Below are 27581 nucleotides of genomic sequence, written 5' to 3'. Positions count from 1 at the left end.
CATGCCAATTTTAATTTAATTCACTCCTGAACTGTTTGAGCTGTTTAGTACATGCATGAGGCTCATTACATGCTTCCATCGTTTACTGAAGGAACAAGTCTTCCAAAAATGATGCGACTAGGACTGTATGTATTATGAAAATTAGACCATGCTAATTGGTATTACATAGGTTTTCCACCACTGTTAGCCACATTAGCATTTTATGAGGAAGTGTTCCTGTAAGAGGAGTAAGAGATAATTGTGAGGTAACAGGAGCTAATCAAAGGAGAGGATTGTGCCCACTATGCAGCTGTATGCTATCAGGAAGTTTGAGAGAACCGTTATAGATTTGCATTTCCTTGATATAATTGTGACACACAGCTTTAGGATAAACTGTACCATTTATGGCACTGAAAGTATTTACAATAATTTGTAGCTTTGTAAGCTTTTTACAAGTCATATTAATAATTCCTTTCGTTTTAGTGCTTTTAATATTTTTTCAGTGTTTCAAGCAAAGCAAGTAGTTTTTCTTAACATGTTAAATTATAGGAAAAAGTAAAGTTAACTTTGAATCAGGGATGAAAAATGGAGTGCATGTGTATTGATGACATATCATTTTGTTTCAGGGAAGAGAAGAGTGAGCAACTAATGGATTGCAGGCAGGAGCTGGAGAACCTAGAGAAAGAGCTGAAGAGGATTCAGCAAGAGGTAGAAAGAACATCAGCACTCTCCACTTTAACATAGCCTGTATTGATGCTCAGTACTACCTCTTCGAACCAGCTATTAGGACACACACTTTCTTGTGTCAGTGTTTTAGAGTGCTTTCACACATACCTTGTTTGCTTCCTTCTGCTTGTTTTGCAGAAAAGGCCTTCTGACTTTTCAGTTTTTTCCAAATCAAAGTAACAGGTTTAAAAGGTCCCCCTAAGTCCCTAAAAATAGAAATATAAAAAAATTCTGAGACTCGTTCTGCGGTGTGATGCATATGCATTGGAAGCAAGCTGGATTTTGTCTGAGAGGAAGAATTTGGCACAACACTAACTATCCTTACTTCCTGACATTGCCATGGTATAGATAGCTTACTTTCAGCTTTTAACTGTGTTATCGTCATGAATACAAAAAATACAATACAATAAAAGGCTAACTTAGTGAACTACTCAACACATGACAGGGTGCTTTTCTTCCTAAGAGCCAGAGAGTCTATAACAAATAGATAAAACTTTAATCTACAGTCTTCATCTCCTAACTGATTGTTTTCTCTGCTGTTTTCACCTAGATAACAACTGCATGTGTGTAGCTCTTGCTGTATTTTTAGAGTGACCTGTAAGCATATTGTGCTCAAGGAAAGTGTCAAAACACTACTGAAATCCTGCTTCCTGGCAGGATTAGTGTTAACCCATTGACTGCACACCTAGGTGCAACAGTTCTCCTGATGTGTGTGTCTGTGTGTGTGTGTGTGTTTGTTGTGTGTGTGTGTGTGTGTGTGTTGGGGGGGTGTGATAAGAACCTACAGCTGCTGTCTGATGCACGGTCTGCCAGAGCCTACCGGGATGAGCTTGATGCCCTTAGAGAGAAGGCCATCCGAGTGGACAAGCTGGAGAGTGAAGTGGGGCGCTATAAAGAGAGGCTCCATGACATTGAATTTTACAAAGCCAGAGTGGAGGTATTCTAAATTTGAAAATGTATCATGTTGCACATGCATAAATTACACAACGTGCTCTCCCCTAGTACCATTTTTGTTTTTATTAGTTTCATTTGCATTTAGTAGACAGTGTTGCTTTGCTTATATTGTGGTCGTCTTATGTAACCTAGTCATAAATCGGTCATATTTGGTAACATGCAGGAACTGAAAGAGGACAATCAGATTTTGTTGGAGACGAAGAGCATGCTGGAGGACCAGCTAGAAGGCTCCCGAGCTCGCTCTGATAAGCTGCATGAACTGGAGAAGGAGAATCTGCAGTTAAAAGCTAAAATCCATGACATGGAGATGGTAAGAGAACTAGAAGATTATAAAAAGCTATAAATAGAACATAACTGGACGATTTTAACCCTATGTAAATCCTCATGTTAAAATGTTTGTTTTGTGTTTAAGGAGCGAGACATGGACAGGAAGCGCATTGAGGAGCTATTGGAGGAGAACCTGACACTAGAGATGGCTCAAAAGCAGAGCATGGATGAGTCTCTGCATTTGGGCTGGGAGCTGGAGCAGCTCTCCAAAACCACACCTGAGCTTACAGAGGGTAAGCTTGCAAACTCTGAAGCCTTAGCACTGGCAGCTTGCAGATTGCATTTGGATTATTCACACATGATTGATTAACGTAATTAATATTTAATGACCGCAAGTCCCAGATTACCACCCGGCCCACGTTTGACGAAGCTAATAAGGTTAACTGGTCCTAAATCCCAGATAAACCCTGGTTGTTTTCCAAATGAGCAAGCTCAGTTTGGCTTGTTGTAACAGTTGTTGTAGTGTGCAGATGAGAAGTGTTAATTTTATATTTTTGTTCATTTCATCATTTTGCACAAATGCCTGCAGTTCCTCAGAAGTCTCTTGGTCACGAGGTGAATGAGCTGACCTCCAGCCGACTCCTGAAGCTGGAGATGGAGAACCAAGCGCTCCTGAAGACTGTGGAGGAACTGAAGAACTGTGGGGAGGCTAGCACACGCCTTGTTAAAGCTGAGAAGGAGAACCAGAGACTCTGCCAAAAGGTCAGATGATACGTCCTCTCGCTGTCTCAAGGTACACGTGCACGTCTTTGCTCTAGGGCTCCGTACTACAAAAACTCGCATTAAAAAGAGTTCACTAAAGTGGCTCATAATAAAAAAGTAGTTCAGCAAAGACAAGAAGAGACAGAGAGAACAAAAGAAGTCTTTACAGGACTTTACAGACTGTGCTTCTGGACTCGATTTATTTTTAGCAGGCTTAACAATTCATTTTAAGCTTAGATTAAGTCATGAATAAAATGCAATTTCCTTACACAAAGGCTGAAAAGTTGAACCAAAGGAGTAGTGAAATAGAGGGTCATGCTGTAGCTTAAGCACAGTCGCTGGGTGCTCTCAACCCAGACGTGTGCCACACTAAGCTGTCACTTAAGCAGCTTTGACAGAATTAGATACTACAGATAGATCATACGTACGTGATGGGCTTATGCTCTGTGTGTGTGTGCATGTGCAGGTGTACAAGCCTTCTGCATAATTTTATATAAGCATGTGTTTTAGAAAAGCTTTGAGTTTATTAAAAAAAATAAAAATGACAAAAATTGAATGTGTGCACGGACAGACTGTAGGATAACCCTTCCAGAAGTGGATGTAGATGTAGAAAGCCCTGCAGCTGTTTCTGTGTTTCAGAGACAATGCAGACACTTACCATCCCTCCCTGTCCCCCCTCATGAGTGTGAGCAAAGAGAGGGTATTAATTATCCCTGTTAGATTCTAAACCCCAAATTTGAGCTCAGAGAGCAGGAGGACTGGGGGCCAAATCATGATTCAAGATTCAAGATTTTTATTCAAAATTGGTTTATAGCTGTAGTCCTTTTGCCCCCTTTACAAACCACAATATGTAATACATATGTATTGTAAACCTACCCACCTTTTGTGCACAGCTGGAACAGCTGGAGAGTGAGGTGCGTGTAGACAGGGAGAGCCTGCGCAGTGCTGAGAACCTCAGCTCAGACCTGATGAAGGAGAAAGCACAGCTGCAGAAGACTCTGGAGACGCTGAGGGAAAACTCTGAGAGACAGGTACGTTACCAATGGCAAAACTTACCAATTACCAAACTTAATATACATACAAAGTAATTTTGAAAAATTGCATTAAAAGATTCAGCTTCTGTGTTATTGTACATATGTGAAAGGAGCTTAACTGATTGCTATTGTATCCAAGGTGGTTGCTAGGCTGTAGCTTTGGTATAACAGGTGTTTGCTGTGGTGTTTGGTAGATATGGTGTATGGTAGATTTGGTAGGTATGTTAATTGTCTATGATGATGCTGATGTTGTTTAGATGCTTAGATGATTGGTAGGGTGGTGCAATGTGGGTGCTGGGCATTTGCTTTGGTATCCAGGGTCATTGCTGTGGTGTCACTGGTAGTTGCCTATTTGTTGCAGAATGGTTGCTGTGGCACACCATGTGGTTGGTTGGGTCTTTCTAGTGTAGTGCATCATACAAAACCTCTTTAAATTTATAATCATGCATTCGGTTCTTTCTCAGCTTACATCCTCTGTATCTCTACACTGCAGGTGAAGGGACTGGAGCAGGAAAACGAGCACCTGAACCAGACTGTTGCCTCTCTCAGGCAGCGATCACAAGTCAGTGCTGAGGCCAGGGTCAAAGATGTGGAGAAGGAAAACCGCGTGCTTCACGATTCAATCAAAGAGACCAGCAGCAAACTCAACAAGCTTGAGTTTGAGCGCAAGCAGCTCCGCAAAGACTTGGAATATTACAAAGAGAAAGGTGAAAAATCAGAAGAGCTGGAAATGGAAGTCCATCGCTTAGAGCGGGAGAACGAAGGGCTTCAGAAGCGAGTAGCGAGTCTCAGCATCACCTGCGAGAAGGTGGATTCACTCGAGAAGGAAAACACTGAGCTGGAGTCTGAGAGCAGAAAGTTAAAGAAGAAGATTGACGCACTAAGGAACACAGCCCTTCAGCTAGAGGCCTTGGAGAAGGAGAATGCCCAGCTGGACGAGGAGAACTTAGAGCTGCGGCGTACAACTGAATCACTTAGGTCTGCAGGTGCCAAAGCTGCTCAACTGGAGCTGGAAAACAAGGAACTGGAGAGCGAGAAAAGCCAAATGCAGAAGAGCCTGGAGCTGCTGAAAGCTTCATCTAAAAAGAGTGAACGACTGGAGGTAAGTTACCAGGGCTTAGACTCTGAGAACCAGCGGCTCCAAAAAGCCTTGGAAAACAGCAGCCGCAAGATCCAGCAACTGGAAGGTGAGCTCCAGGATGTGGAAAGTGAAAACCAAAGCCTTCAGAGGACTCTGGAGGAGCTTAAGATTTCTAGCAAGCGTCTGGAGCAATTGGAGCAGGAAAATAAAGTGCTGGAGCAGGAAAGTTCTCAGCTGGAGAAAGACAAGAAGCAGTTGGAGAAAGAGAACAAGCGACTTCGACAGCAGGCTGAAATCAGGGACTCCAAATTAGATGATGACAATCAGCGCATTTCGCACCTTGAGAAGGAGAATCGAGCCCTAAGCAAGGAAGTTAGCACACTAAAAGACTCTTACAACCGCGTCAAAGACCTTGAAAAAGAAAACAAGGAGATGGTAAAGCAAGCTACAATTGACAAGAAGACACTGGTCACATTGAGAGAGGTACATACACAATTTAGCCACCACAATAACACAAGAAAAGAAAGAAAGAAATCTGATTGTAACAATTACAGTAATTATTTGTACCCACCTTTGTGGATTAATGGAATAATGGATCATATTTCAATGTTGTATTGAGGGACACAGTTTGGCCTATCTTTCATATGTTCAGTATACAACAGTTTAATGACAATAAAAACAGTTTTATTGTTTTTTATTATTTTCAAATGGTAGATTAATGTTGAAGACATCAGATCTATAAAGAATCAAATAAATGGTAAACGAGAAAATGTTTCATACTTTAGATTCAATAGATGTCATTTAAAAGATTCCATTCATTAGATGGCATTTTCTCAGTCAGTGTCATGAGGTAGTCACCTGGAATAATTCTTCCTGGAAATTCTTAAAGGAGTTCCCAGAGGTGCTGAACACTCCTGTTGCTCTGTGGTCCAACTTTAGTTTGGGTGATTATGGAGGCCAAACATTTTTTCTACATGATTAAATATGTGTCCCTGCAATGTTTCAATCTTTAATATTAATCTACAGTGTATAAAATAATAAAAATAAAGAAAACATTGAACGAGAAGTCTTAAACATTTGACTGGTATAGCACATTTTTGGATACAAAGAAGAATGGCATTCCGTAGTAGAGCCTGGCTTTCTAATCTGATTCTGATGTTTTGCTATTCAGGAGCTGGTAAGTGAGAAACTAAAGGGTCAACAGATAAATAACGACCTGGAGAAACTAACTCATGAGTTGGAGAAGATTGGTCTGAATAAGGAGGGACTGTTGCATGACGAAGAGAGTTCTGATGCCAGGTAATTTGCATTTACTCACAATTCATTTGCATATTCTCAATTATGCATTGTGTTGACTTAACACTGGAAACTTTACTGTGTGCATGCTAGCCAAATAACTGTAACAACACAATCAAATAAAAAATAATAATAATTATGCTCTAGACAAGTGGTACTCATTGTATTTTGGGTGTGCACCCTTGTGGTGGGCAATTGACCAAAAATACAAAGGTTATATATTAGAAAATATTTTAGTGGGGTTAGGCTAACGATTTTGTGGGCCACAGTGTTCAACAAAAAAAACTGAAGCTGACTATTTAGATCAGCTCAAAAGCTATTACAAAAACAAGTACAGAAATAACAATATAAGTGATATTAATCTCACAATGTTAGTTTCCTTTCTGTAACTTTTGAGCAGTAGCGAGGTTTAATTATGCAACTGTGAAAAATATGACATTGATAAATGATAATGACACTGTTTTTGTTGCTTGTAATGAATATGGTGTTTTGTAACTCTCAGATTCAAGTTGCTAGAGTCGAAGTTGGAGTCCACTCTGAAATCCTCACTAGAGATTAAGGAGGAGAAGATCGCCTCCTTGGAAGCTAGACTAAAAGAGTCCTCTAACCTCAACCAAGAGCTCCGCCAGGAACTCAAAACAGTGAGCATTGTTTTTATCTCTGTTTATATCATGCAAAATACATTTTCGCTATACATCACTTCAGAATCATCTTAATTTTTACGTTGTGAACTGAAACAGATCTGATCAGTAATGCTGTATTTACATTGAACAATCAACTTTTTAATTAAACAAATTATTAAGCCAATACATAAAAAAATCTAGAATATATTACAAAATTATTAGAATAGATTGACAAGCTGACATCAGATTTTTTGCCTTAATGTGACAGACATCTGATTTGCTTAGACCTGGGTGGACGTGTTAAACCCAGTCTTATTAAAACAGATTTGAATCATGTGTGGTCCATAATTCAGATGCTTATTTGATTCATAAGCATATGGCAATAATGTGAGTGTTCAGATTGGGTTTTGCATCCTTTTGCTTAAATGCATGCAGTTAGTGTCATCAGCCATCAGCATTGGTTTATATATATGCTTCTTATTTAGTGACAGACGTAAATTCCACTTGACAGACAAATACAGGTTATTTACAGTTATAAATTTGAAACTCCAAGATCTGAGAAAAAAATCTGAATTGATTAATGAGGCTTGTTATGTGAACATCCCTAAACTGTTTCCCATTCCTCACTAATCTGTCCATTTCACCCATTTTAGGTGAAAAAGAACTATGAGGCACTTCGTCAGAGGGAAGAAGAGGAACGCATGGTACACAGCTCTCCTCCCAGAGTAGTGGGTGACTCACAGAGTGTCAGTAAGTGGGAGAAGGAGAGCCATGAGGCCACTCGAGAGCTGCTGAAGGTGAAAGATCGCCTCATAGAGGTGGAAAGAAATGTAAGTCACTTTCACTGCTGTCTTAAATTTAGGTCCCCAAAACCAATATATCTTTCTATATAATTGTCAGATCTAGTGGAAAGGAATCATCAATGGTTTATTGTGCATATTTTCCCAGAATGCCACTCTTCAGGCAGAGAAGCAGGCCCTCCGGACCCAGCTGAAGCAGCTTGAGACTCAAAGCAGTAATCTTCAGGCTCAGATTCTAGCCCTACAGAGACAAACTGCCTCACTGCAGGAGAACAACACTACTCTGCAAACACAAAATGCCAAACTACAGGTTAGCAGCATCTTGAATCCACTCTCTCTCTTTTCTGTGTCTTCTCTTTTTCTTCTGTTCTAGCTTTACTGCTCTCAGTAGTGATGGGCGATATGGGAAAAATCATATATCACGATATGGATTTTTTTTATATCACGATAACGATATATATCATGATATACCACATTTAAGTATCTTTTTAGTTATTCTTCGAACAATATTACAAAATAATATCATTGCTTACTTTTTTCAACTTTATTTCAAAGTGACCTTAAACCCAACTTTCACAAATAAGAATTGCTACCTTTTAGTGCAGCAATATATATGTATCAAATGAAAACAGATGAGATAGATGCAGTAGCTAATTTTTCCAAAAGAACACTGCATCTCCATTGTTCAGCTCTCAAGAGTTTAATAACGTAAAGCATGTCGCAAACCGGCGTGTCCGCATGTGTCCTTCAAATAACGTAAATCAGCGCCATGTCCAAAACCACATTATGAAGCTTTTTTTGCGAAGATTACTTTATTATCACGTATATAAACCGAGTTTATGCAAAGTGACCACACCGATACATTTCATCGTAGCCCACTTTATATATTTGCATAAATAATTGATGAAATTACTGTAGAAACTATAGGGATGATAGAAGGTAAGTAAATATATATAGTCATAATGCACAGCACTAGCTCTCAGTATTATCTTAGCATAGAAAACACTTGATCATGACAAGTTACAATGAAAATACAATACAGTCATTTTCTATTATTTTTCCATATAGCTTTACATATTTCCCCAGCTTCCACTGAACTCTGGCTTAGAACAGTTAAATGCTGGGCTTTGCATCCAATATGGCACAGTTTGTACAGGGATTTAGATCAAGCAACAGATCAAGCCAAATTTAGGTCAGTTGTAACACTGAGCTTAGTTCCATCTGCAGCTGTGTTTATAATTTTCATTTATAAATGTAACAGATATTTAGGTCTAAAAGCATTCTCAATCATTGACAGATGAGTGTATCAAGTAGCAGTGACATTAAATTTGACATAAAAATGTTATGGCCTAATGTGACATCTTTTTAGAGTCAAATCTATGCTTTTATTCCACTTGGATTATCTGGTACTTCATAATTTCGCTGAATGTGGAGATTAAGCCTGACTTTTAATGGTGAAACCGCAGACAGCCTAACTTGCAGCCAAGTGGATTAAAAATATTCAGACAAAAAAAGCTAGCACAAATTGCACAAGTTTATGTTACCCGCTGGGCTTTGATGGTTCACATACAGTTGTGCAAATTTTTCTTATACCATAGGACACATTATACTATCTAAGCTTGTGTCCAGATTGCAGACCAGCTGTGGCACCCCTGTTGCTCTCCTCACTTGAACCATAGCCGCCTTATAGCTCTTCCAGATTGAAGGCACTTTAGATGGATCCATAAATACATTTTCTGCACTAAAAGGCACATTTAAAATTCTTTAATTTTCCCAAAAATCCTCAGTGTACCTTTTAAGCCAGTGGACCATGTATACATTTTATCAGTCAGGTTGTAAGGAGAAGTAAAGCTACTCCACTGACATACAGCGATATACAGGAGTTTCAGTTTAGTTCTCCAGCAGTAAACGCGTGAAACGCTAGCTCTTTGGCCGTCCAGAGGTGAGTTTTGTCGGCCTGTAGCCTGCTAATATTCCTGGATAGCACTGCTGAAGCAGCTTTAGCACATTGTATGCCTAAATACATAAAATATGTCCACTGGATCCATAATTTGACCGTATTTTTTGTTTTCTCTTTTATCTACAGGTGGAGAACTCAACTTTGAATTCCCAGAGTGCAGCAATAGGGGCCCAGAATGCTCAGCTGCAGAGTCAGCAGTGCAGCGCAGAGAGTGAGAGAGATGGTGCTGTACGGGAGCGAGAGGAGCTCCGTACCACGTATGAGCTCCTCTTGCGGGACCATGAGAAACTGGCTGCCCTCCATGAGCGCCAGGCTGCTGAATACGAGGCACTGATTGGCAAACACGGTGGCCTGAAGTCTGCACACAAGAGTCTGGAGGTGCAGCATCGTGACCTGGAGGACAGGTGAGACTATCCATGGGCTTGTACCACAAGAAGAGTGGTGTCTTTGTGAAGCATAAAGAATCAGCAGCCGCTTGAAAGTCTGAAAGCTAACTTTTATGTTCCCTTTTTTTTGTATGTATTGTTTGAATGTGCAGGTATAACCAACTGCTGAAACAAAAGACTCAGCTGGAGGAACTGGAAAAAGTCCTGAAGGCTGAGCAGGAGAAGATGCTATCAGAAAACAAGAGTCATCAGGCCACAGCTGCCGAGTACCACAAACTAAAAGAGGACAATGACAAGTAAGTGACTTTAAGCAGAACCTAGTAGCAATACCTCAGGGATTAGAAACCTAGAATTAACAGTTTTGTATAATTGTGGAATGCCATATTAAAACAAGAAAATAGTTTAAATAAAACCAGCTTTATGTCCTTACTACACATAACAGTGTGCCGAGCGGGTTGTTCTAGGCACTAAAGCCACGATACAGGCCCTAGAGATCGGAGGACGCTGACCCCACAGCTGACTTGACAGTGCCGCTGTTCTGTCAAGTTCTACTACCCTGTCAAACCGTGCTACCCTAGTGTTTAACTGTAAAAATTTATAATTTTTTAATTACATTTTTTATTACTTTTTTTTACACAGTTTTAACACTCAAGCAAATGATTACTGTGAGTCCAGTTTGTACAATGCACCCAGGAAAAAAAAAAACAAAATTATCAAGAAAATACTACAGGTGGCTAACCCAGGTCCAGAAAGTAAAAATCCAACCCAGGGTTTTTTATCTGCAGCAGAGCCGCCCAGGGGGGGTTGGTGCAAAGCCCTGGGTTGCATTTTTACTTTCTGGATTGGGTTACCCACCTTCAGTAAAAACAAAATGACTGAAAGTTATTTGCATAGTGATCTTCTGAGTCTCAGTTTCATTATTGACCCCATATCTCTGACAGAAAGCAAATCAGTAATTTTGAGTACATGTATGTATGAATGCTCTCAACTCACCCCTAAATTTGACATATTACAGTAACTGCTAAATTGGTATTTCAATTGTGTGAAACTGACACCAATAAATCCATAATTCTCGCTATTTTTGTCTCTGTAGCATAGTCACTGTAAAGTGTGGAGCATAGTTTTGCGATATATTGATTATCGCTGAATGGCAGTTTTAAGATATTACCCTTATCATTAATTCACCACAGCTGAAAGGTGCTGGAAAAACTTGCAAATAGGCCTTGAAAGTGCTTGAAAGGTGCTTGAATTTTACCTTGTAAAAAGTGTATAAACCCTGTAGGGGACTGGAGACTCTGAAAAACTCATAAATGCATAACATATAACTTTCATAAAAATATAATTGTTAAATTAATTAGCATTCATTTAATGGCGTAAGGCGTTAAAATCTACAACAAATATTACTTTTCTTGGTATTGAATGTGTGTAGGACATTCATTTAGTTTAATAATACTAAAACTACATTATAAAACTAAATAATTTAAATAAAGCACATAAAACATAATTTTTGCAAACCCTCCTCCGTAAGTGGGATACATGTATGTATTTGTTTAAGTGGCTTTTTTCTTTTCCCAAGGCTAAACACTACATACCAGCAGCTGCTTAAAGACAATGAGGGGCTGCAGGCTGACCACAAGAACCTGAAAAGCCAGCTTAACAACGCCAAATTGGAACAGACACGCCTGGAGGCTGAGTTTTCCAAACTGAAAGAGCAGTACCAACAGCTGGACATCACCTCCACCAAACTTACAAACCAGTGTGAGGTAAATCTTCCACACAGTATGCTAATGATTCGGCTTGATTCGATATGGCACATTTCTTCTATTTTAGTTTTATACATTTTTTAACGAGAGTATGAAAGAGGAATAAATAAGGTCATGTGACCATGATGTCTCTCATTGTTTCTACTTTGTCCATCCCACATTATATGATATAATCTTTCACTTTGTATTTTCTGAAGTTTGTTTATTCTTGGCATCATGCTCTGGAATTGGACATATCTTTACATAGATTGAAGGAAGTCGGGTTCTCCCCACAAGAATGTATGGGCTCATTACAGATCCCACAGCCTCTGGCATGGGCATGTCAGACTTTGCCTCTTCCTTTTTGTCCTATTGGACTTTGTGGAAAGGGGGGAGTACACATGTCCTCCCTGGAATGCAAAAGTTGATCTCTATTCCCTGTGGGGTCTGTTATTAAGTCATAAACCTGTCCCTGTGAGATGATATGACATGCAGACTAACTCCTCTGTTTCTGGTATTCAAAATAAAGGCTGAGCACTGGTGAGTCAATACATTAGAACAACTCACAGAAGAAGAGAAAATATTTGAAGAGTTACTTGGCCAAAACATGTTTAATGGATATGTTTAAAGGATAGCACCTATCTGCTATTGCAGATTAACTTAATTTGTTATTTTACTTTTAATTTTATAATTTCATAACAACACCTGATAATGATTGTTCTTTACTGTACATTACGTAAACAATTGGTTATTGTAGTCAGCTTGTTGAACATGGAATACATTCTTTTTTATGTAGTTGTAAGTTTTATATTTTTTATATCAGAGCATAAACATTTGGAATGATAGATTGTTAGTGACTTATTGAATAATCAACACACACTGAATTGACCTATGAGGAACTGACGTTTGCATTAAGGTTACATTTACACATATTTATACTTAGGAGAAGGAAAAATAGACTATTTTACATTCAGGCATCATCAACATATTTTAATTCTTTCTCCTTCCTGCGCTCATGATAGATAATTTGCTTTTGAGTTTGCAGCCCACCTCTACTGCATATTTCCATCTCCAGCATTTCTTGTTAAGCATGCACTTCAGTTTGGGAGCATTATCTGTTTAGGTGAATGTCAAATATAGGTACATATTAAAAGTTAGTTTGAACAGACACAAATTTGAGAAGATTGATTACCTATAAAGAAACCCATTTTTTTTCTCTTTTTAGTTATTGAGTCAGCTGAAAGGCAACTTGGAAGAGGAGAATCGTCACTTGCTGGACCAGATTCAGACCCTGATGTTGCAAAATCGGACCCTACTGGAGCAGACCATGGAGAGCAAGGACCTGTTTCATGTGGAGCAGAGGCAATACATGTGCGACATCAACATCACTATTATACCAGCTCCTATGTACCTTAATCAGCTTCGAGATTACCTCCAGACTTATAGTGGTAGTTTAGTTAAAAAAAAAAAAAATTCAATATTCAGATTCTTCTAAAGACCTTAATTTAAAGTAACAAATGTATTAGATTATGGCTGGAAAAAATATTTACTGCATTTTTTAAGGCAATCCTGGGACTTTTAAGCTTTTGTATTTCTTGTATTTCTTATATATCTCACCCTATCTCGCTCTTTTCTCTTCCTTCAGAGACAAGTTAAATGAACTGAGAAGACAGAAGGAGAAGTTGGAAGAGAAAATCATGGATCAATACAAATTCTATGATCCTTCGCCTCCTCGAAGGTTTGTGTTGTTTTCGAGGGATGCTCTGGTTGTCTCTACTACCTTAAGGACTGAAAGTTAGACTTTGGGAACAAATTAGTTTAGATTTTGGTACAACACAAATACAGCAGTTATATAGTATATGCAAGTTATAGTACATGTTTTTGGTCATTTTTCAGAGCCTGGATCAGCAGGTATTTTTGCATCAAGAATGAGACTTTGTTGCATGTTCACTGATTTTTGACACCAGTCCTCAGAACTACATTTTGGCTGCGTTGTGCAAAATGGAGACTTGTGTTCCTTTTGTATTTCCGTGTTTATGAATCGTGACATGCACAGTACAGTGCTGTTTGTTTTCCTGCATGTTATTTATTTTATCGATTTTATGCAGACACTGATTCTTTACAGTTCTTTGGCAGAGCATACCTTTCTATACATTCTTTTTTGAAACACAAAGTAAATTTGCTGAGACCTTTTCTTTTTTGACAGAAGGGGCAACTGGATTACACTGAAGATGAAGAAACTCATCAAGCCGAAAAGCCGTGAACGAATGCGCTCCCTCACTATCACACCCACCCGCTCAGAGTCCAGTGACGGTTTCCTGGCTGGGACGTCAGCTTTTCAAGACAGCCAGGACAGTTCATCCATGGGGTCAGGATCACTTGATGACCCCCTGAGCCACAAGAGAAGCAGCAGTGAGTATGATGTCTCTCTTAAGCTGCAGCCCCAAATATGTGGAAACTACAGCCAGCAGATATACAGCAGATATAGATATTTATTTAGATTATTTATTGTTATATACAATAATGATGCATGAAACGATTTAGGAGCTTTAACATGAAATTTACTGTAACCAATACTATCTTGAATAATATAAAAATGGTGCCTTGAATGCTTCTTTGGTTGATAAAAGGATTACCTTGGTTAAATTGTTGCAGTAAATATGTGAGTGTTCAAAAACCTTAAAATTGGTAAAGAAGAAAGTTCTGTACTTTTTAGAAGGGTCTTTAAAATCACACAGCTCAATTACACGTTTTGTTGGTGGTTGATGGTTATGGCATCAATTAATGGTCCATTTGAAACAGCCGTATTTTTGTATGTATTGAAATGAGCTGCTCTTTCTGTCTATGACCAGGCAGATGCAGTCATGTTTCTCTCGGTTGGAAATTCCAGAACTTTCTTTTTTTCAATTCACTCTTCTTTGCAGGCAGAAATGCTTGAGGATGCTTGCTGGCTTTTAGTGCACTTTGACTACTGGAGACATTTATTTTGCTGTTCAGGCCTAATGCTTGATTTGCCTATTTTTCTCTTCTCTCTCGATCTCTCTCGCTCTCTTTCATACTCTTTTGCTTTCTCTCACTCTCTTTGCACGAAAAGGGAGGAGAGCGCAGCACAGCAATGCGCAGGGCTCCTCCAATGGTAGGCTTTATCAGGGCGAGTTTTGGCTGTAGCATAAATATCCTGTTTCAGGGCATGTTAAGAGTTTGTGACTGCCCATCATAACTGTTTATCAATATTAAAAGGTGCAATTAATGTTTGTCTATACAATACGATGATGCATATTTTGAAGCAGTTCAGATCAGTTGCATTGTTAGATTAGTAAATAACAGTAAGAATGATAACAGTACATTTTATTTATGTGGCATGTTGGTAATACAAATGAAATTCCAAACATTTTCCAAAAAAGATATGCTTGTAAGAATATTAATTCATTATTTTCAAGTGTGTTTTTTTGTGTACATTTGAATCACATGAGTGTCCATAGTTTGGCAGTGCTTAGAAGGTCTACATTAAGTTGCCTTACAAACTGAAATTACCTAAAGACCTAAATGTATATTATCGTTTGGGATGAATCTCAGCCTTAATTTCCCCATCCTGCAAAACTGCCTTCCCTGGTGTTACCATTTACTCCCTCAATTGCACCCTTTAATAATCACATCCCTTCTGTGTGTGTGTTCTGGCTTCTGCGGTGTTGGCAATGCATTGGAAATGCAGCTTCATATCTTCATATCTCTGACAGCCCTCCTCACTGCCGTCTCTTTTGCCGTGTTTTTCACCTGTAATTGTGAGCTAGTATGCATATTACTAAAATATGTATACTCTGTGTATTGTATTATGTATGTTTTTGTTTCCCAAGTGTATGAGAGACAGAGAGAGACAGACAGAGAGAGAGAGAGAGTGTGTTTGTCTGAGTGGTGGTCTGGTTTAATCCTACTCCTGGTTATACAGCTTTGTTAATGTCACTATGTTCTCTCCCTGCTCTTTCCACCTTCATCTCTCCTTCTGTGGGCTCATTGTGTTCCTCCTCTTCCTTGCCTTCTATTATCCTGCGACAGCACTGAAAAGGCTGCCATTTATGAGGAACAGATCCAAGGAGAAAGACAAAGAGAAGGCCATCTACCGGCGCTCCATGTGTAAGAGTCCCGATGGCTACTGGCTTCCTCCCTTCGTTCTCCACCATGCCTGCATCCTTCTCTGTGTAGAATTCTGTTTACTTCCTTTGTTGCTTTCAATATTCGCACCAGGTGCTAGGAATGCTGTGCATAAAACTTCACAACTGGGATTTATTAAAAATCACAGTGTTGATTTATTTTATTTGCTAAGAAACATGCATGTGTTACCCACAACTTTCCCAGATTTTTTTGTCATAATGACTGATTATGGGTATACACTAAAATACCAGTTTATTAGATTTTATCAGTCTTTCTCAGCCCTGATCCTGGAGGCACCAGTCATGCCCCGTACATTTAGTGCTTTCCCAGCTCCCAACACACCTGATTTATCTAATCAGCTCAGTTTCACACTTTTAGTTGCATGAGATATGTTAAAGGAGAGAATCATCTAAAATGTGTGGGACAGGGTGCCTCCAGGGCCAGGGTTGGGAACACTTTGGTAAATTAACCATTTTTTGCCACAAAGGTGGATTTTGTAGCCTAGATTGGGCCTATAGTTGTCCACTTTTATTGATCAAGAATGCAAAAGCTGGAATCACATTTTGCAGGTCATTACTTTGGTCACAGTGACTTATTGTAAATGTACACCTAGATAAATGGGACCTGACAAAATAGCCATTGCATACACTATATGGACAAAAGTATAGGGACATCTGCTCTTTTCTTGCTTGTATTTTTGGAATATGGGAAAAGAGTTGATCTTGCTTTAGTTGGATTAACAGACTACATTGTCCCAAGTTCCCTGTAAGAGCTACTGGTACATTGATGTGAGGATGTGAATGCATTCATTGGCAAAAGCCTTAGTGAGATCATCACAAGACTCATCACAAAATATTAAATGGAGCATAATTATTCAGAGAACCCGGTTTTATACCTTTTTTTAATCTAGCCCACACTTGGCAATAGACAAGGTTCCAGCAGGTTTATCTGCTACAGGTTATACTTTTCTCTAGGCAGTACATCTCTACGAAGACTAGACAAGCTGTGTGTGTATGTGTGTGTGCATTTACCCATCTCTGACAGCAATGGGTGCAACTTAATGTAGCTTAATGCATTCATTATGAGGGGTGGTGTCCACAACACTATTTGGACATATAGTGTATTTGCAGATATAAGGAGGTATACATCATTATTTGGCAACTGGTTTGTGCACATTAGATGAAACTACTATTACTAAACTATTACAATATTAACATATTTTATCACATCATGGTCGTTTTTTAGTCATGATTCGTTATATTATTTTCCTTGGAATATCATGAGAAACTGTATCCATTACAAAGAGTGTGAAAATATTGCTATAAATAGTGCAGGTTCTGAAAATATATATCACAAAATTTTTCACATATTGCCTACCCCATGTCCTATAAACAAATACATACAGCTCTGGACAATGAAACTGAAACACCTGCCATTTTAGTTTGGGAGGTTTCATGGCTAAATTGAAGCAGCCTGGTGGCCAATCTTCATTAATTGCACATTGCACCAGTAAGAGCAGAGTGTGAAGGTTCAATTAGCAGGGTAAGAGCACAGTTTTGTTCAAAATATTGCAATGCACACAACATTATGGGTGACATTCCAGAGTTCAAAAGAGGACAAATTGTTGGTGCACGTCTTGCTGGAGCATCTGTGACCAAGACAGAGCAAGAGCAAGTCTTTGTGATATATCAAGAGCCACGGTATCCAGGGTAATATCAGCATACCACCAAGAAGGACAAACCACATCCAACAGGATTAACTGTGGATGCAAGAGGAAGCTGTCTGAAAGGGATATTCGGGTGCTAACCCGGAATGTATCCAAAAAAAACATAAAACAGCTAAACAAATCACGGCAGAATTCAATGTGCACCTCAACTCTCCTGTTTCCACCAGAATTGTCTGTTATTGTGGTCTAAAACCAGGTGTTTCAGTTTCATTGTCCAACCCCTGTAGTACTGAGCCTGTAGTTTGTACTGTAGTCTAGTTCTCTAAAGTTCTCTTTGAGTACTGGTAGAGTAATATATAGTGGTATTTTAATCAGATATATCTGATTAAGTACTGGTGTTGTAGTATAGAACTAGAGTAGTACTGTTCAGTAGTTGCATTAGTATTTGATAGTATATGATATGGTATTTGGAGGGTGTTGGTGTTGTGTATGGTGTGATCTCTCTGGATGTGTGTGGCCTGCACTGTCTGTGACATGGGCCTCTTTTCTGGTTGTGGTGTGAGGTGATTGTCTCATCACTCACCCTGTCCGTACTCACTGCATAAGCAGCACGGCACTACCACCCATTTAGTCACCATGTTGGAACTGAAATGGAGCAATCTTGCACACACACACGCTCTTCTACTATCTGTACTATTCTTCTCTATCTTTACCTATCTATACCAAGGACCTGCAGGTTTAGTGTGAGTGCAAATGCTGCCAACACTCAACATTTGACCCAGCTGTAATGGGGTTAACACTAAGCTAAGCTGTGCAGTGCCACGCCCTGGTCCACTGACTTAATCTCTTTCTTACCTCTCAGTTCTCTTTAACTTTATTACTTGTTTTAGTACACACACATATTTACATACACAGTATCTCTCTATCTCTCTCGCTTAGTGAGACACAACTATTGGAGGCTTCATTTCAGCTCTGTGCATGTCATGCTAACATGGCACAACCTCTTCTGTTTCTTTCTCTTTTCTCTGTTTCTTCTCCTCTCTTCTCCTTTTTTCTTCTTTCTTGATGAGGCATCTGTGATTGTTGATATTGGTGTGATACTGCATGCCTCTATCTCTCTAAGTCTGTATTCTGATCTGTTACTACTTTTATTTCTCTCTCTCTCTCTCTCTCTCTCTCTCTCTCTCTCTCTGTATCTCGCGCTCTTACTCTCTATCTTTCTTTTTCTCCATTGCTGCAAAGTAATAAAAACTTCTCGATATTCCCATCTCAGCAATGAACGACCTGCTGCAGACAATGGCACTAGCCGGGGGTCAGTGGGCAAGCAGCACAGACAACCTTGACGGCCCTGAAGAGGTAGCATCAGCGGGTGATGGCCAGCGCATGAAAGAGCTGGGATCTATGGCCTATTCTACCAACGCCATCAACTGTGCCACACTCAGTTTACCTGCCAGCCACAATAAACAAAAGCTTAAGAACAAAGGTAGAGCAAACCGAATCTAATGTATTTTCTGTTTAAAAGTGTATTTTTATATATATATATATATATATATATATATATATATATATAGTGACATGGGTCATAATATTCTGATATAACTGATATATGGTAGCAGAATCATATGTGTATTTGCAGTTTCTTTAAAATAAATCTTAGCAGATTTACAGATATTACAATCAAAATATGTTTGATATGCTTATTAAAACTCCAGTTTAGCAGTGTATAAGTAACTTTGGCTTACTGTGTGTTTAAATGTCAGAATTGTATGGATTTACTGCATTTGCAACACTAATTCATGTAGACATGATCACTAGTTCTATTTTTTTAAATAGCAACATAAACATTAGTAGGTTTTCCTTCACTGCTATCAGATTGAAACAAAATGATTACAAGATGTTCAGTTCTAGCTGTTCCTTCTCAGACTAGAACTTAAACAAGGTTTGTAAAATCTGCCTTTCTACCTTGCAGATAATGTATCCTGTGAAGATGTTACACCGACCTCAGATGAGCAGAGTGGTGTTCAAGCTCAAGGTGAGAAATGGACTCTGCAAAAACTCTCTTATGATCTTCCATAAAGCAATTTCCTTTTGACACTATGCAATTAAAATGATAAAACATGTGGTAATCTGGCCTGTCTTGCCAGAGCCACAGTACAGTGCCATATTTAGCTCTAGCTTATAAAGGCTCCTAAGAGGTTAGTTTGATTTTAGTATTTTTAAAAAGATCTGCTGTGCTCAGGAAATCTGCTAAAAGGATTTATGTGTGTAGATGAGACTTCCTCAAGACTCAGTATGAGAATGATATTACAGTCATTCTTAACATTTGTTATTTTAAGGTAAACTGTTACATGTTTTTTTAAAAGCAACTTTAAGCTGTGCCTTTTGATATCTACACAAATGAAGTGTCCATGTAAACAAAACCTGTATATAATATTTAGCTGTGAAGACTTGGATGTGACCTGCTGAGATTGATGAGGACGACAATCATGGCCATGCATATTACTGGTTTTAACACTCATAATGCACAAAGAGGCTTTAGCTTAGACAGCAAGTGCCAGTCAGGAGAACATGTGTTAAGTTGTTATGACAGTGAGTTCTTTGTGTGTAATTGGACAGGACTGCAGCTTTTTAGCAATGCAGAAGGCATTTCTCCCCCAACTCCCACCTTATCCACCCTGTGCAGAGTCCCCTGTAACGTCTGTAGTAAGTGACTCAATGAAGTGTTCTCTAAATGGGTGGATTTGTATAAATTTAACACCCTTTTCTCTTTTCTGCTAAAGCATGTTTCACTCACTGCAAGGTTTCACTTGGACGTTCTATATATATAAACCTTTTTTTCCTAGAGTCTACATTTTAACATCATGCCTTGTTTGTGCATGGGCACCCCTTATAGGTCCTCCAACTTTGTACAGTGCACCCCTCCTCCCTCAGATACTTACTGTGTGGTTTCTTCTGCAAGGCTCCTCCCCTCTTCCAGTACCTGCCACTGAGTTTGCTCTGGGCAAATATGGTTGCTGATTGTTCCAGCCAGCATGGACCATCTGCTGCCTCAGTGTGATCTGTTCTCGTGCTGTGTGCCCTGCCATCCCCGTCCAGCCAGTCTCCCTAGTAGCAAGGCCACTATTAGTAATAGCAATGATAATTCCTAGGACTCAGCATGCAAAGAAAAAAGGTATGCCTGTATCGACCAGGTTTTTGCCTTTCATTTTAAGGGTGTCTCTGGTGTCTAATTATTTAGAAAAAAATATTTAAAGAGTATTGACCGCATTAGTCTGTGACGTGCGCTTGTATTTCTGGGATACTAATCAAATGCAGAAAATGAATGCACTTTACAATTTATTCAGCTGTTGTGGCATGGTGTGGTGCAGTGTAATTACCTTAATGGCAGGTGAATTGATTGTGGTTTGGGTGTCTTCTGTTTTCTGCCAGTTTTTCCACATTCATATTTTTATATATGTTCCAAAGCTCCAAAGAGTTATGTTACATAATGTGGCCTGATATAAAATATACAAAATACAAAATAACTCAATTTTGGCCCTCAGGTGCAGTGAACGGCACTCTAAGCAGGCCTCACAGTGAGAGCAGCGGTGAGTTCAGCCTGAGCTTGGACACAGAGGTTTGGTCCAGCGGGAGTAGCCCAGTGCAGCAGCCGCATTCTCAGAGGTCATCTCATCAGAGCCCCTTGCAACTCCGCAAGAACATGGAGCCCACTGGTGCCCAGAGCAAGAGGAAGACCGGCTCTCCTGGCAGTGAGGTGGTTTCCCTTCAGCAGTTCCTGGAAGAGAGCATAGATCCTTCTGAGGTGACATGAGCGCCTCCTTAATGATACACAAAGCTCAGCCATGTCAGGATGTAATCCTGCTAAATTTAAAATGTGATGTTTTACAATATTTAAGTTTGTAATAACTGCAATCGTTTTCATTAGTCAATACGCTGCCTATCTAAAATATTTGGTGTTTCTTTTTTAAAAGATAATTTTTGATTGTTAGATGTTTTAACAGTGTTTTTGTTTTGTCCCCTCCAGTCTGGAAGCCAGGAGAACCTGACTGTAGAATCCCCCCGTCTGTCAGGAGCAGCAGAGCCTGTGCAGAAGGAACGTCCCAAGGGCCGGGGCATTCTGCGCTCTGCCAGTGGTAGGGCTCCACCATCAGACTCCAGCACTACGCGAACAGGGCCGGGGCGCCCCACCCTGCGGAAGGCAGAGAGCACCCGTGTTAAGGGTCCGAGCCAGCCTAGACCCAGCCTGACTTCTCAAGGGAAGGCCACCTCTGTTTCTGAGCGCCTCGACAGCGCCGCTTCCTCCTCTGCAGGTCTTCCCCGGGCAAGCAGTGTCATTTCCACAGCTGAGGGCAGCACACGGCGAACCAGCATCCACGATCTCCTGTCCAAGGACAGCCGCCAGCCAATCTCCGTGGACCCTTCGCCCTCCAAGAGCAGCAAATCTCGCCCTCAGCCTGTGCCCAGTGAGTACCAAGCATCCCCCAGAGCACATACCCACGCTCCTCCCCAGTCTAGTCTCCCTACACCGCTGCCCAAGTCCGCCAGCATGCCGTGCACTGGCCACGCCCCAAGTGTAGAGGACCCCGAGCTATCCAGTCTGCAAGCCTTCCTAGGCCCCTCCTTCACTGTAGATTCAGTGTTCCTGGACTCCATCCTTAGTGAGCCGGTGTTTGCGGGCGGCACTAGAAACCAAGCTATCCTCTCTCTTAATACGTCCCTAGTTAGTAACATCAGTGGCCCTCCCCTCAAGCCCAGAGAGCCCAAGCCCAGTCAGAACCAGTCAAACGGTCCCCCTGACACCAAAATAGACGGGAGGGGCAGTGATAACAATCATGTAAGCATTTCCGACCAATCAGCTCCCCTGAGTTCAGAGGATAGCCAATCGCTGTGGTACGAATATGGCTGTGTCTAATATATGGGATCATGTGACCTGTTTCCGTTGTGGTGATTGTCAAGCACCTGCATGAACGCTTTGAGCACTCTCATGGTATCCGTTTTTGTTTGTTTTCTCCTCCTTGTTGTGTTGCTGACTCCATAACCACACTCTCGAACTGTTTGGGCTGTCTGTGGGAGATTTGTTGATTCTGAACAATCCCTCTGTTGAACTCACTGTTCAATCCAGCTGTTGAATGTCTGCATGCATGGTAATCCTTATGTCTCATGTTGTTATTGTTATTTTCACACAACGCTTAATTCATGTGCAAACGTTTCTTTGTTTATTGAGATGTACTGTAATCATATCACCACAATTATGATCGTCACAATTATAAGCCATTGGTTGTAGCTTTTTGCAAACCTCATAAGCTTTGCTCCTTGTGGAATTGTATCATTTCACCATTCTGCTAATTTATTTTTTGTACCCTGCGCCTACATTTGCGTGTTCATGAGTTCCAAAGTTAGCTGAAGCTGATCTACTTTGATATTTAAATAAAGTAATTAGGCTTGTGGAGCATGTCCCATGATGCTCTGCATTTTCAGAGCTATTTAAAAGACTAATAGACATCCATAAAAAATAATATCTTCAGATCTGTTCTACAAGTTCAACTGGCTTCTAGAAGATTAACTAGATATAATATTATATTTTTGGGGCTTGTGCAGAGGGAAAGCTTTGTCACAAGGGATGGATGTCTGGTGTTTTGCGCTGTTGACACTTCTTGCTATCTGGGACCGTCTTACATAAAAATGGGTTTCACAACATCATTGCTGAGTCACTGCATGGCTTCTCCCTCTCTGTGTCAATTCTGAGATTCTATTTTGATTGCCTCAATCAAAATGAATGGATTAACTGACATATTATATATGGGTGTTGTTTTCTTTATTTGTTTTGTTTACTTGTAATCTTACTTGTTTAGCACAGTAGTACTACTGTGTGTGCGATTGAGCTGTTCAACTTATTTTCACTACATTGTTCAAACTATATTGGTGTTAGGGGTTCCCCTGAAAGTGAAATAATCCATTCCCGCAAATACCTTCTTTCATTGCAGATTTTAAATGCAGTGGCTGGATATGCTTTACAGCATGTTGTTAAAAATCCCATTTAACTTGTCCATTTACAATATAAAAACATTTTTTTGCTCTAGCTTATTAAATAAATCTAGGTAGATATTCAACAGCAGTAGCATACATAATTTGCTTCCATTAGCTCAAATACACTACGACATTAAGATAATATAACATTTCATATGCACAATACATAAATATTTGCATTAGGATGCTTTCTAAATGTATCATTATGTTAAATGTGATTTATGTTGTGAAGCTCAACCAGTTTTACACTCCAATAAAGGTTATTCAAATGGTTCATTGAGCAGGGTCATAGAAGAACCTATTTTGGTTCAATCAAGAAAAAAAGTTAATGCATGGTACCTACACTACTCAACTCATCTCAGATTTTTGGCTTTTCTGTTTTTAACAGATTCTAGGTACCATGAGATTCTTCAATGTGCTGTATTTACTGTAGAAAGAATCACTTCAGTACTTCTTCAAAAGCTCCATAACCAAATTTATGCACTTTGTAGATTAGCAAACTGTTGCTAACATTGTTGCTGCTAAGAAAACCAGTTATGATTATATATGAGAAACATCCAGAAAGGGAATAAAACAATATTGACCTATTTCTGTAAAACTGCAAAAATAAGTGTAACACCCCCTGTTGCTGATTGGATGGAATAGTGTTATGTGGCTCCGTCTGAGACACGTTATTTGTTTCTCATTTTTTGAAGTCAGGGCTAAGTATGAACATTAGACTTTTTTCCAGTGTACAAAGAGCATCTGCTAAATTTTACTAGTCATATACATCACCTTTAAAAGGTTCTAACAAAAACGCATCTCTATTACAAACATGATTCTTTTGAATGTTTATTGAATCAGGAGTTTTTTCTATGGCAATGCTCAAAGAAAAACATTATTTTTAAGAGTGTACAACAGTTTGCTATGAAAGAACGCATTTGTGGTTGAGCTTGGATTAATGGGTCAGCTGCTTAGAGGAGATTTTTTTATGAGATTGTAGGTTTTGTATATATTTAAGGTTCTGCTGCAAAACACATATACCAAACATACTTTCCCTGTATCCCCACAGTAGTAGCACACTATATAATAACTGTAGTGAGTTCTATTTATTTGTTGCTCTTTTATTTTATTGCTTCCTGATTATTTATCATGTACATATTATATGAAGTGAAGTTCAGTGCTTTTGTTTTAATTTTGTTTTGGTTTTGTTTTCCTGTAATATTTAGTTGTAATATCACCTGCCTTTGTCCTGCAGATGTGGAAGTGTTACAAGATCGCAGAAAGTCAAAAAGCAGATCGGGAGAGCAGCAAAGCTCCTAAACATTAGCCGCAGCGCTAGCGTTTTCACGAGCTTGAAGGGGTGAGTGTCGCTGCCCGTGAGGGGGGATGGGAGGTCGCTATGGTAACCCGGAGAGGTGGAACAGATGTCTGAGCTGCACGTGCTTGCTTTTCCGTGCTGGTCTCTGGTGACTGTGGAGGCCATGTTGATGATGGATCCTGGCCTGCATGGTTAACTGTGTGGGGTGGGTTGGGATGGGGTGTTATTTTTTATTTTTTTTTCGGCCTAGCTCTGCTTCCTTCCCCCTTTTCCCGCTCAGTTCAAAGACCCCCAGACATCCTCTTTTAGCAGCCCCCTTTCCCTTCTTCTCGGTGGAAGTTTGACTGAGTGTCTCCATGTCCCTGCTGAGGTAAATCTGTGTAGTCTGAGCAGATTTCAGTCACCCCCCTCCTCTCGGACGTGGCTTCAGTTACTGCATGGTGTTAGTGTAAGGTTGTGGCTGGACCTCCCTCGCTTACCAATACAGCGCATGTCTGTATGTGTGTTTATGTTGTGTGTACATGGACTGTTGGAACATACAGTATATTTCAGTGCCATCTTCAGCATTTTTAAGTCTTTCACAGCACTCAATCACTGTTTGGTGAGAGGAGTAGCCTAAACACTTTGTGTTGTTACTGAAATTAAATCAACTCTTAAAATGTTACCAAAATACATGAAATGAACAAGTCAAAAACATAACTACTGCTTGTGTCTATTTAGGCACGAATCCATAAAAAGTTTTAGTTTTTAAGGACAGGTCACAGAGTAAATTGAGCTAGTTCTTTTAATATCTTCCACTGTCTGCTCACTGTAGTTTGTGGCCATATTCGGACAAGATGAGTCAAGAATTATGATCAGTCACTGGTCAGTTTTGTGTTACAGTGTTCCAGTGTACACTATTAAAGCACAATTCAATGTGAAATGTAAAAAGATGAACTACTTGAAGGTGGATAAAAAAAGAATTGCATACACACAAAACAAAAATATGTAGGTATATAGTATAGACCTTATAGTGTTACTAAAGTGTTATGCCCATAAAAGTAAGCGTAATGTATGCTAAAGTATGCTAAATGCCCACACTGTTTTGGACATTAAGCATCCCATTCATACAGCTGAATTATTAGAATTAAAAATAAAGCAATATCAATGATGAACAAGTGAAATCTTTTTTTTACCATTTAAATATCTATTTGCACTCTGTTCTGCGGTCCATGCGTGTTTGTCTGTCTCTTCTGTCTCACCATTTCTGCCTGTAATCTCATTTTTCTGCCCTTTTCTCTTCATCTCTTCACTTCCTCCTGGTCTGCTGCCTCTTCAGAGAGAAAAGTGACCTTCGACCTGACTGTCTGACTGCCTTTTTTTTTTTTTTTTTTTTTTTAAACCTCTGACCTGGTCGACATTGAGAAAAGATGTATGAAAGATTGTATGTCCTTTGTTTAAATCAAGGATCCTTCTGTGTTATGAAAACAAGCATTCTTTTCCTTGAATCAAGGATACACACAAGACTTTGCAACACAAGACAATTGAATCTTAAGTATTGAGCATTTTTGACTGATTGCACTGCTGCACGGTGGTGTTACAGACAAACTCGTGCACTCCTTAAGTGGACCGTTTGGTGCCAATGTTTGCTCCACTGTGTCTGTAGGAGCTTTGTACTATACACCGGCCGGCTCCCTGCGTGACTCTCAATCAGCTGGCCTTTTTAAACTCTGCCAGTGGACTCTCTTTGTCTTACGAGCGTGCATGCGGCGCTGCATCTCTAGTGTTACAAAAACATCATACATCGATCTGCACAAAAGCAGCATGGATCGCCACATTCTGCATGGAGCAAAGACTATTAACACGCCCCTCGCCCACCCCGTTCTTCTCCTTCTCGCCATTAAAAGTAAACACACGTGAGTGGTTTCTCCAGATACAAAGAAAAAGAAGAGAAAAAGGACTCTATGGGTAACGGTTGTCGTCGGGGTTGCCAAAAACAAGGGTACAGCAAGTTCCTGCTTTATGCGTATGTGAGTATGAGTGCGAGTGTGAATGTTGGCCTGTAAGACTACTGTCACCATGTAGACTTGGCATTTGCTTCCTTTTTCACTTTTACATAAATGTATAAATGTGATAAAACAATGATTGTCTCTGTTTTTTTTGTATGATGACTCATTTTTAAACTGTTACTTTTTCAATACCAATACAAACACTGCAACAGAGGCACAACAAATCACTGCTATGTAGGGAGACATTATATAGGAATCATACCTGTATCTGCACTAGGAGGTCACTGCTTTAAATGAACAGCATTGTTGTAACAGACAGAAATGTTTAAACTTTGGCCTGAGGGTCACAATTATGAACTCAAGATAGCATAATTGTTCTTGTGCTCTCCCCTCATCTTTCACTGGTCAGCACAGGTGTCTGCGGGCTGGTGTATCAGGTCTGGGGATCCAGCATGTTCCCTTTGAAAGCATTAGCAGCCACGTGCTGCTTGAAAAGAGGCAGTAGCAGCTGACTTGTTATGTATAGGAGGCATGTGCTTGTCCTCACCCTCTTAGTGTTGGTATTCTTGTATGTGAACCTAGTGGGTGGGTTAAATGTCTAATCTAAATTAAGGTTTTAAATGCTGTGAAACCACCTTTTTGTTTTGACATGAAGGTAGTTATAAGCTGCATTAACAGTCTCTCCCTTAAACTGTAGAAATAAAGTTCAGAAAGTGCAAGTTGTGCAACTTGCACTAGTGTTTTATTTTGTTGTTTTGAGGCCAACTGAAACTTACCAACTTAAAATTTCTGTTTTTAGTTGGCGTAATTTAAGTTAAGAAATGTGTATTGTAAGTTCAAC

The 27581-nt window shown here is 39.7% G+C and overlaps 1 protein-coding gene across 8 annotated transcripts in view; it reads left to right on the top strand.

Annotated features, from left to right (window-relative positions):
• Positions 1 to 26873, top strand: part of LOC103039205 (girdin) — a 61716-nt gene extending 34843 nt beyond the window's left edge. The window contains exons 9-34 of one of the 8 annotated variants that reach the window (XM_022681871.2): positions 606 to 687; positions 1484 to 1642; positions 1823 to 1969; positions 2072 to 2219; positions 2516 to 2688; positions 3582 to 3719; positions 4216 to 5286; positions 5975 to 6102; positions 6602 to 6740; positions 7376 to 7552; positions 7671 to 7832; positions 9609 to 9886; positions 10021 to 10164; positions 11445 to 11631; positions 12836 to 12981; positions 13256 to 13348; positions 13817 to 14022; positions 14705 to 14746; positions 15664 to 15741; positions 18699 to 18908; positions 19395 to 19457; positions 20042 to 20128; positions 20968 to 21227; positions 21450 to 21888; positions 24690 to 24794; positions 26071 to 26873. In XM_022681871.2, the coding sequence (XP_022537592.2) occupies positions 606 to 687; positions 1484 to 1642; positions 1823 to 1969; positions 2072 to 2219; positions 2516 to 2688; positions 3582 to 3719; positions 4216 to 5286; positions 5975 to 6102; positions 6602 to 6740; positions 7376 to 7552; positions 7671 to 7832; positions 9609 to 9886; positions 10021 to 10164; positions 11445 to 11631; positions 12836 to 12981; positions 13256 to 13348; positions 13817 to 14022; positions 14705 to 14746; positions 15664 to 15741; positions 18699 to 18908; positions 19395 to 19457; positions 20042 to 20128; positions 20968 to 21227; positions 21450 to 21888; positions 24690 to 24754 (4822 nt within the window). In that variant the 3' untranslated portion in view covers positions 24755 to 24794; positions 26071 to 26873. Of the gene's footprint in view, positions 1 to 605; positions 688 to 1483; positions 1643 to 1822; positions 1970 to 2071; positions 2220 to 2515; positions 2689 to 3581; positions 3720 to 4215; positions 5287 to 5974; positions 6103 to 6601; positions 6741 to 7375; positions 7553 to 7670; positions 7833 to 9608; positions 9887 to 10020; positions 10165 to 11444; positions 11632 to 12835; positions 12982 to 13255; positions 13349 to 13816; positions 14023 to 14704; positions 14747 to 15663; positions 15742 to 18698; positions 18909 to 19394; positions 19458 to 20041; positions 20129 to 20967; positions 21228 to 21449 lie in introns of all 8 variants that reach the window. The other 7 variants (XM_022681870.2, XM_022681866.2, XM_022681864.2 and 4 more) reach the window with 7 other exon arrangements.
• The last annotated feature ends 708 nt before the right edge of the window (positions 26874 to 27581 follow it).

The sequence above is a fragment of the Astyanax mexicanus genome, chromosome 25, assembly GCF_023375975.1.
Source record: "Astyanax mexicanus isolate ESR-SI-001 chromosome 25, AstMex3_surface, whole genome shotgun sequence".
Lineage (NCBI taxonomy): Eukaryota > Metazoa > Chordata > Actinopteri > Characiformes > Acestrorhamphidae > Astyanax > Astyanax mexicanus.
This window is presented reverse-complemented; position numbering and strand designations above follow the sequence as displayed.